This window comes from Phoenix dactylifera, chromosome 12 (genome assembly GCF_051530095.1).
Source record: "Phoenix dactylifera cultivar Ajwa chromosome 12, Ajwa_hap1_PhDact_Kaust_v1.1, whole genome shotgun sequence".
NCBI classification, from domain to species: Eukaryota; Viridiplantae; Streptophyta; class Magnoliopsida; order Arecales; family Arecaceae; genus Phoenix; species Phoenix dactylifera.
The window spans coordinates 8,394,441-8,404,672 of NC_143201.1; the positions used below are offsets into that span (position 1 = coordinate 8,394,441).

Genomic DNA, 10,232 nt, shown 5'->3' on the forward strand with positions numbered 1-10,232 from the left:
ATTCACACAGAGGAAGGCGAATCCTGCAAAAAATGTAACTAGAGACTAACTCAATGGGCGGGCTGGGCCTAGCTCACCCCAAGGTATCACTTAATTTAATCATGTTGCAGCTTGGCCCAACTTCGAGCCTACTTTTCCAGGTTTGAGTTTGCTATTTATCAGGCTTCGAGCTTCAAACTTGTACCGCCTAAGCTGCATGAAGTTTTCATGGTCTCGGATCAAAGCCTATTGCCGGTTAGAGAGTGCCATCAGATCTTGTCCTCGACAATGAAGATGCCAACGAGGCCTGAGCTCGATCTTGTGATGCATATCGGTGATCTTAGCAAGGCGGTCGACAGGTTGGGACATGAGGTTGTGGAGGTTGCTAAAGAGTCGGAGGAGGTGCGGTGGACTGAAGGAGGCCGACAGTGGACCGGAGGAGGATAGCGGCGGTGTGGAGGTTGGAGACCTAGAGGGTGTGGGACTGGATGAGGCGGCAGGGTCAGCAATCTCCTAGCAAATGTGGAGGGAGAACTAGAGGGCGGTGACGCCAGCGTTGATAGCGGCGAGGGAGGACTCAGTGTCACGAAGAGAGGAAGGAGAATGGCATGCGAAGGCCTCGGATGACTAGAGAAGTAGAGAGAGGAGATGTCATCAATCGGCATCCAAGACCTAATGGTGGGCTAAGGCATCCATTTGTGATATATATTATTTTTATATACATTTTAAGCTTGGGCGATATCGATGTAAATCCGAGCCCGAATCTATGAATCTATCTGGAATGCTTTGAGCTCGGACGGGCCAGACGTAGCGTCCGGGATTTGAATAGGCCTGTATACAACCCCGACCAAATTTGGACCTACCGGATGACAAGCATGAGGTATGAGATATTTGCTACCGGGCCCAAACAAAGCATCGGCGATTTGTGTGATTGCTATTCTCGACCACCGGATTTTGCATAGCGACGAAAATAACCATTCCCGACCCTTCTCTCCACTCTCGTCTTCTTTCCGATTGGTGGTCGGTGGGCAGAAGGGGGACATGAGAGACGCCTTAAGCTTCAGTGCAGCAGCAGCGGCAACTGTACCGAAATTACCATTCTGCCAACTTGGTTCATTCCCCTTTCTTGGTCTTACTAAACCCACTCTCCTCCCTTATAAAACCTTCTATTCACATCCCCTCCCCTCTTCTTCTCATCCTCCCCATCATCATCTGCCCTCTCGGAATCCCATTTCCGCCTCTCTCCGGTTCGCCGCCGCCGCCGCCGCCGTCGCCGCCGCCGCAGAGCAAGCAGCATCCATGGCGGCGCCATCCGCTGCAGAGTCCAAGCCCTTCTCCGTGCTTTTCGTTTGCCTCGGTGAGCCTTCCCAATCCCAGACCCTGGAAAGCTATAGCTCCATCCTTACCTCTTCCTCCTTACTTTGGGTCTCCTTAGCATTAATTCTCCATCTCTTCCTTCCAGGCAACATCTGCCGAAGCCCTGCCACGGAGGCCGTGTTCAGAGACCTTGTCCGCAAGAGGGGATTGGAGTCCAAATTCTGGATCGATTCCGCCGGCACCATCGGCTACCACGAAGTAACTCTCTGATAATTCCCTGCATTCCTTTATATATATAAATACGATCTGCGATTAACTGGTTTATTTCTCTTGGGGTTGAAGGGTAATCCAGCGGACTCAAGGATGAGGGCAGCATCCAAAAGGCGTGGGATCGAGGTGACTTCGATCTCGAGGCCGATTCGCCCCTCCGATTTCAAGGAGTTTGATCTCATACTAGCCATGGACATGCAAAACAGAGGTACGGAGTAGTAGAGGGGCCTTTTCTATGTTCTGTTTTCTGTTTTACTTGGAATGTAAGGGAAAAGCTCTGTTTGCTAGTCATATGGCTTTCTGATTCTGATCAATATCTCAGATGATATATTGAGTGCCTATGAGAGATGGAGATTCAAAGAGCCCCTCCCAGAAGATGCCCCGAAGAAGGTGAGCAAGTAACACCTTGTTATTATGTATGTGTTGAAATAAAATGATAGCAGAGTTAGTTGAATGTGAATTTTGCAAGCATGATGCTAAATTGAAGAGATGGTATTGTTGAAATTGCTAATACTCTTTGTCATGATTATTCTTCACCATTTTTTTTTTGTTCTGGTAGAAAGAAAAGGGGAAAATCAAAAATAAAGAAGAAAGAAATAAAGTTCTCTACATTTGTGCTCCTCATGGGCATTATCACTTTCTTCTTTTCCATTTTTTCTACTTTGATCTTTTCTGGGCATCTTAGACTGTTCTAAACTGTGTTCTTACTAAAGGAATGATTCAAACTGGTAATAGAAAACGATAAATGTCTTAAAAAGGTTACTGCAGGCTAGGCATAAGCTTAATGGATTTTGTTGGTGGAAAAGTTAAAATACCTGGAAAACACGAGAAAAATAAGCACCTTGGGGAATTGGATTACAGTGTCTGGACTACAATTTGTAAAATTCAGATGAGCGAAAATCTATCTTTCGATATTATATAAGGCTCTAATCATGAAGAAATGGATTGTAAAATATAGGAAACACTGTCTTACTGAAGTTAGGCAATTGAGTCCACACATGACATTGTAACATAAGTATGTAAAAGCATGGTTTCAAATCTAGCGGGATGGAGGTATCCAAGTTTCACCATGGAATGGGACGCCATGCTGTCGCACTCTGTCGTGGCAGCCATCCCAGTTGAGTGTGCTGTAGGTACCCTCTATCTCTCTCCTTTTCTTCTTTCCTTTATTATTTATTTATTTATTTTTCTTTCTTCCTTTTTTCCATTGTTCCTTTCTTTCTTTCTCATCTACCTTTCTTTCTTTCTTTCCTTTTTCTTTCTTTCCTTCTTTCCTTCTTTCCTTTCTTTCTTTTCTTTTTCTTCTTCTTTTCTTCCTTTCTTTTTTTTTTCCTTTTCTTCTTTCCTTTCTTTCTTTCCTCTTTCTTATTCTTTACCTACATAGATGGGTTTTGAAGTCCTATCATAGTTCTCGTTTCTCACATGAATGGGACGGGATGGTCGAGACAGCCCCTATCCCACCGGGATTCAAAACCCATGTGTAAAAGATCCTCACATGTCATTTTCCAATTGATGAAACTACCTTAAGGTCTCATATTGCAAAACTAAAATAAAATAAAATGTCTTTATTAACTTATACTTGTTTTGGAAATTATTAGACTAAGATATATGCCTACAATGAAGGATTAAACTAAGCATAATGTTACTTAACATCTTTTCTTCATGTAAACATCTGTACCTAATGTTGCATCTTAGTATGTTGCATCTTAATTGTGTTTAGTGCCGAAATTCATTATGGGATGGAGTCAAAAATACATATCGGTAAGCAAAAATAACAATAGTCCTTTTTTAAAAAAAAATAGAAAGAGAGAAAATTGTAAAATAGCTCGAGGAATGTTGTCTAGCAAACTTCTTGAAGACTTAATTTGCTCCACAGTGCAAGGTTCCTGGCGAATTAGTCCCCAGGATACAACAAGCTGTTGAACCTTAAGTTTACGCTCCTCCAGTCTTGTGGAACACCGCCTCTAGAAAAATCTTCTGCCACTCTTTTTCATGCTCTGTAGCACATGTTGAGAGTCATTCTTAAAACAATATTCAGGTAGGCTCAACCTAGTTGGAATGTTGCACAACTATTCAATCAGCGGATTAAAAAGCCTTGGTGCATCATCCAAGGATCACCACTTCATTATCCTTGCTAATTTTAAGCACAAAAGTGATGACTAAACAATAGGATATAAAATCAAGGATGCAAATCATCAAGCATTCATAGGGATGTGAGTACTCTTTCTGAGCCCGAACGTGAAGGAGGCTCATCAAATCTATTAGATCAGGGGGAAAATCTTCCATAAATAGAAAGATCTGGATAGAGGAGGCTGGCTTTAGAATGGAGCCCAGTTCCTAAGGCATAACACTGGGGCCGATTTTAGTAAAGAAACGTTCTGTAAGATCCCTCGGGATCTGAAAAAGGAGGGTGCAAATAGCACCTACTTTCATTTCTTCCACAAAGCTAACAAAACGGATGGAAAAAGCATATTATTTCAGCCTTGTAAAATGAAGCTTCGTTTGGTGTTGATTCTAGACTAGACTGGAAATAATCCGATGAAATTGACCTGCTTTCCTTTTCTTCATAGGTTCTATCTAATCCAATATATTTTGTGAATGGTCTCGAAGGGATATGAAACCTTACCCTCCCCCTCAATGTCTAGGATTCCTGTGCATGTTCCCAAGGCAGGTGGGGTAATCAATAGGTTTGGGTCATTCCCAAACCTCTAAGGGTGCATTGGCCTCCCAATCCATTTACCGACATAGCAACGGTCAAGTGCTTGGAAGGAAGATCTCAAAAAAACCACGTATGGTAAGATCGGTTCAACTCTGCATATATGTATCATATCGACTCCACCCGACGTCAATCTCTCGGGAATAGGGAGTTGTTATAGATTTTTGGAGTTTTAGCCCCTATCACGTAAGGCCCAGCTCCTGGATTGGTCCGCAAAGGGAAGGGCTTTGAATGCCGATTCCTACATACATACACCTCGATTTTTATACAGCTGGTCGGTCGTTACTATTATATATCTGGTTCACCAGTAGTATTCCAGTTCGAGACTTGGACTTGGGACCTTGTGATACTCAACGAGTGTCTATACAGAGAAAGTCAAGTTTTTTCGGTTTTTTATAAAGAAGCGAGACCACCAAACCCCTAAATCGTGGATTCTTGTGCTAGAGAGAGACTCCCCAACCTTAGCTTTTCCCTCCAATTCCTCTATCTTTTGTTTACTAACCATGGCCACGTGAAAAACACCCTTTCGATTCGAAAATCATTCTTTATCGCGAACATTCCTCTCTACAGATGCTTGTGCTTCCCCAACTATTGACCTCTTGCCGAGTGCCAAGGAAAGAAAATCTGTCAAGCTAACCATTAGCGGCTATCACTTGATTGTGGTACTGCCCTGCCTCTGACTCAAAAAATCAGCAATGAGGAGGACAATGTACTTTTTTTTCATCGGCTTTTCTTTGTCCTGACGACACATCTCTACTATGACAGGGCATAAGCTAATTGGAAAACTGAGACATCTGTAGAATCTATGCTCCGTCATTACCTTACTCTCGAATCAATATAGTAAGGCTAAAGACTCAAGCAGACTCCCTCTGGTGTAAAAACTTATCTTAAAAAACAAAGGTGGATAAAAGCTAAGCCAACCGAATGAAATAGTAAGCCATATGGTATGAATCACAGACCTACCCTTCTATCTGCTGCGGACTGTGAAGGAGCCAAGCTTTCAATCAATGGGTCACAGTTTCCTTCTAAGTCCAAGGCTTGACTTCGGATAACTGGTTTAGCAAAGCCAACAGAGTCTGATTTTCTCTTTTCGTGCACACTAACCTATGCTACTCTAACTCTATAGAAGAAGATGGATGAAGATTAGGGCATTCGAATTAGACGAATTTTTAAGCTCCTGCCTTTAGCTTGTTGTTGGGTGGTGGGTGGGTACAGAAAGACTAATCCAATCTTTTAATTCAACAAGAAGTACCGCCAGTGTGACCAGTGTGATAGAATGTGATTCCGAGTGATAAGACGTAGGATAGAAGGTATAGGATGGAACCGAATCGAGCCTATGCCAAGTACGGAGAAAAAATGCCATGAGTGGGGAAGCTTTTGTGAGAATGACTCCAACTTGGAAATCTCTACTTGTGGCATGCCCTCCTCTTTAAGACGGGCTGTCAGATTTTGTAGTTCCATTACTTGTGGATATAATGGCTTGCCTTCAACAATGGTGAAGTTGAAGTAATTGGTTGCCAACCAGGTTCTGTTCTTGTCCTCATCTTCTTTGTAATGTTCTTCAATCTTGTTCCATGTCTTTAGCACAATTTTCCTTGTGGTAACTTGGGGAGACTGTCTACCATAGCAACAGATGGCCCCTGCATTGTTTCCAAGTTTTATATGCAGCTCTTTTCTTTGGAATAGACTTTTCATTGCCCTTAGGATGCTCTGATATGGTCCAACTTGTGTCTCTAGCACAACACTCACCTCCCACCTCCAGGTAATGTAGTCAAAGTCTGGATCACAATCCATTTATGACAAAATCTGATGCATATTTGAGGACTCCATAATAGAATCAAGTCTTTGAGTTATTGGTGCCGAAATTCACTGTGTGGTAAGAGTGAAAAATACAGTAGGGGTAATCAAAAAATAAAATAACTCCTTTTCTTAAAGAAAAACAGCAAGAAAAAATCCGGTAGTAGCTTGAGGCATGCTGTCTAGCAGCACTTCCTTAAAGACTTAATTCACCCCACAGTGCAGGGTTTTTGGCGAATTAGTCCTCAGGATGCAACAATGTGTTGACCCTTAAGTGTGTACTCACTACTTGGGTCCCGTTGAACACTGGCCCTGAAAAGAACCTTCTGACATGCCTTTCACCTGCAGCACATGTCAAGATTCATCTTCAAAACAATATGCAGGCAGGTTCAATTTAATTGAACTCTTGCACAATTATTCAATCAGTGGTCCAAGAAGACTTGGTGCATAATCCAAGGATCACTGCTTGTTACCCATGCTAATTTTAAGCATATATGTCATGGCTCAACAATAGGACATAAAATGATGGAAAATCATCAAGCATTCATCAATAATTTTGCCAAAGTTCTGGCTTTATTTTGCAATTTGCAATAATTAAAGTCCAAATGGATTTAATCAAGAAGCCTTAACAAACTTTTATTTGAAGAAGCCTTGTAATACTTCTAAAGGAGGCATTGCCATGCTTGGCTTGGGCGAAGCCTGCATATGCTTCTAAAGGAAGCATTTGCCATCCTTGGCTTGGATGAACCCTTGATATGCTTCTAAAGGAAGCATTATCATGCTTGGCTTGAAGAAGCCTTGTTATGCTTCTAAATGAATCATTGCCATGCTTGGCTTAGATGAAGCCTTGATATGCTTCTAAACAAAGTGTAGCCATTCTTGGCTTGGATGAGGCCTTGATTAGCTTCTCTCGGAAGAAGCTTTGAAGAGCCTTGTTGAGAGGCTTAGCTTTGACTAAGCCTAGAGAATGGAGAATCGCAAACATCCTCCTCTTGCTTTTTTTTCTTCTTATCTTCTCTACTTTCTCCCTTTTTTCCTTTCCTCTATCTTTTCTTCCTTTCTCCTCTCTGCTTCTAAGCTCATGCCCATTGGAAATTATAGTGGGAACTCACAGATGGAAGGGAAAAACACCAATTTGGAGGCTGGCACAGTGGATGGGTTGGAGTGGGGTTTTGTCCTGATCTTTCACATTCCACCAGCAAATGGGATGGAGGGTTACATTTCCTCTCAACGTGTGAAGAATGAGAGCAGAACATGGAAAACAGAGGAGGTGAGGTGGCACCTCTCTCATCATGTAGAGACAAAAGAGTCAATTACAAAAATGCCCACTCCTTGCAAGTAAGGGGATGGAAAGAAGGGTAGTAACGGAATTAAACAAAGTAAGTCCAAATCAAATAGCCTGAGTCAAATACAAAATGGGTTCAAGCTTATACATGACAAGTTCTGTCCAGAACAGATTGGAGCATGTCCAATTGGGACCAATTTAAGCCATCAAGCTTGTGCCACACCCAATTCACACTAGCCTCAGCAGGACATCATGATGGAGCCAAGCCAAAACTTGGCTCAAATCAAGACTGCACTGAGCTTGAATTGTATGTTTACACACAAAACGAGCCACTCAAAAGAATCAATTAGCAAGAATCCCCCCATTTTAATTTTTTTTTTAAATTTTATTTTATCTTTTTGTTTTTTTTTTTTTGGGGGGGGGGGGGGGAATTTTAGAGTAAGCAATATTTTGGAAATATGCAATAAAATTCTTGTTATTTGGAGACACACTTTAAAATCCAAAAATATAAGCAAGTCAATGCAGACATGATGTTTTATTTTTGAAATATAAGTTAGGACAGGCCTAGACTATAAAGGATGTTACGTAGTTATTGCCCTGGCGATCTGGGGTTTGAAAGGGTTGAACTGAGGATAGTTCTCACCTATGGCTGTTTTTTGCACAAAGTGGCTGCTCTAGGAGTCGAACCGCACTATTGCACTTATCAAACCAAGACATTTACATTGCACCAGGCACAAGTCATATCTGCTTAAATAATGTACAAATTTGAACTCTGGTGCTTCTAGGAGAATCGAAAAATTATTTCATTTTTGAGTTTTAGTCGGAACCTTAGGCGGTTCGCTCGCTAGCATTCCTCTGTGCTATAGTTTCATTCAAGTCGATATTGTACTTCTCAGGAACAATTCTAGAAAGTGATCAAAGAGCGGGGAAAGGTGCATTTTGGGCTATATGTTATGCATACAGGAGGACAACTCCTTCGAACCTCGATGCATCCTTTTCAACCCGGAGGGTTTCTTTTCCCGAAGCCGAAGATTAGAAACCCGAAGGGTGGAATTCCTATCAATAGCAAAACTATTGTTAATCTGCATTACGCACAAAAAAACAACAAATCAAATAACAAATCCAAAAATAGGAAAGAGAAGATGAAAGAGGCCTGTACCGATCAACATAAAGAAAGACGGATGAGCCAACTTGATATTTTTGGCATTATCATCACAAAGAAGAGATTCCGGATTTTTGTTACTTCCTATCTTTGCATTTCATATTCATATTCTTTGCCATCATTTTTTTCAGGGGATATTCATGAATTTGTCTTGTGGGGCTTTTCTTTGGGTGATTTATATAGTTTGCCTTAATTTGATGGCCAGTTGTTGCCTCATGTATATATGCATGGCTAGTGTGGACTGATGTAACTGCGAGGCTTGCCTTCTTCTCACCTAGATTGCCCACATCATGGTCATGCCTGTATTCTTTTGCATCCATGAATGCCAATTTGATGATCACTAGTCCCAAGGGCCAAATTTGCCTTTATAGACTATGATTGTGCACTAATCTGTGACTACTTGCCTAGAATGCCAGTAAATCCTTTGACAAAACAATTGTAAAGTTTTGTAAAGTTATTATGACCTTTGGGATCATTTTCTGTAATTTGGAATTGAGTGATCATTTACTAGTGATCTTGATTTTTCCTTCTTGTTCAGGTGAAGCTGATGTGCTCCTACTGCAAGAAACACGAGGAAACTGAAGTCCCAGATCCTTACTATGGAGGCCCTCATGGATTTGAAGAAGTAAGTGTGAGAAGAATCACTGCTAATTATTCGCTAGAGAGAGAGAGAGAGAGAGAAGAGGAAGGAAGGGGGGGGGGGGGGGGGGGGGGGGGGGGAGGGGGCGGAGAAATCGTTGCTAATTGCGTAATCCATTTAATGCAGTCTCATATCTTAGCGATTTCCACATAGATATGCATTATAATATGGAAGGCCAAGATAGATAAGCAACATAATTCTGCAAGCTTTTTCTTGGATTTGAGTAAGCTCTAGAGATCCTTTGCCATGGTCTTGTTTTCAAGGCCTACTCAACCATTATAACTCCTTCATACTTTGGTGTCTCTTTAATGCCCTATAGCCAATGAATAAGAATTTTGTTTCCTGTATAACACCGGTTTTACATTTTGCATTCCAATTATTTTTAGTTCAACTACGAGCAGAAATTCCATCTTTTAGTATTTTAAGTGTCCTTTGGTTTATTACCTGTTACTACTATTAAGGTTCAACTTTTGTTTTGCTGTCATGCTTATTTGGCTTCAATTTACATTGTTTCAGGTCTTGGATCTTCTGGAAGATGCTTGTGAAGCTCTACTTGACAGCATCCTGGCAGAGAATACTCATATTTCTATTTCATAGTCCCTTATAAATGAATAGCCTGAAAGAATTCTTAGGGAGATGTTCTTTCAGTGAACCACGAGCCCATGCATTTGACCATCTTTTCAATTCTACTGCATTCATCCTTGTAAGTTGCTATGGCAAGTGAATTACACCTCTTGCGACTTATTATGATGTTTCTTTGAGATAGTAGGATTGAGTATTCTTGAGGATTATTAAAATATTTACAGAAAAAGACAAAAATAAAAGAAAAAGAGAGAGAAAAATGATTTTATTTCTCTGTCCTGTCATATTTGGTACATCTCAGGAGTTATATATACTTGTGTACATGCTCTATACTAAAAAAAAACCTGATAAAGGATTACACTAATAATGAAAAATATTATTGGCTGATACAAATTGTTATGTGATTCCTAAAATCACTTTAACAAGATCATGCTAATAAAGAAAAATAATATAGGTTGATATAAAATCACGTTAATAAAAAAAA

General features: G+C 40.9%; 1 protein-coding gene across 1 annotated transcript; it reads left to right on the plus strand.

The window, feature by feature from the left end:
- The first annotated feature begins 901 nt into the window (after positions 1–901).
- LOC103715403 (protein-tyrosine phosphatase) lies at positions 902–10,032 on the plus strand. The gene is made up of 6 exons (XM_008803018.6): positions 902–1,336; positions 1,442–1,554; positions 1,639–1,774; positions 1,889–1,956; positions 9,065–9,151; positions 9,683–10,032. Exons 1-6 carry the CDS (start codon positions 1,021–1,023, stop codon positions 9,761–9,763), a joined length of 801 nt encoding a protein of 266 aa, XP_008801240.4. The 5' UTR covers positions 902–1,020; the 3' UTR covers positions 9,764–10,032.
- Positions 10,033–10,232: the final 200 nt, after the last annotated feature.

Coding starts and splice junctions, on each gene's coding strand:
- LOC103715403 (XM_008803018.6), top strand. CDS start 1,021: ATGAGAGACGCCTTAAGCTTCAGTGCAGCAGCAGCGGCAACTGTACCG. Junction 1,337..1,441: donor CGTGCTTTTCGTTTGCCTCG/GTGAGCCTTCCC, acceptor TCTTCCTTCCAG/GCAACATCTGCCGAAGCCCT. Junction 1,957..9,064: donor CAGAAGATGCCCCGAAGAAG/GTGAGCAAGTAA, acceptor CTTCTTGTTCAG/GTGAAGCTGATGTGCTCCTA.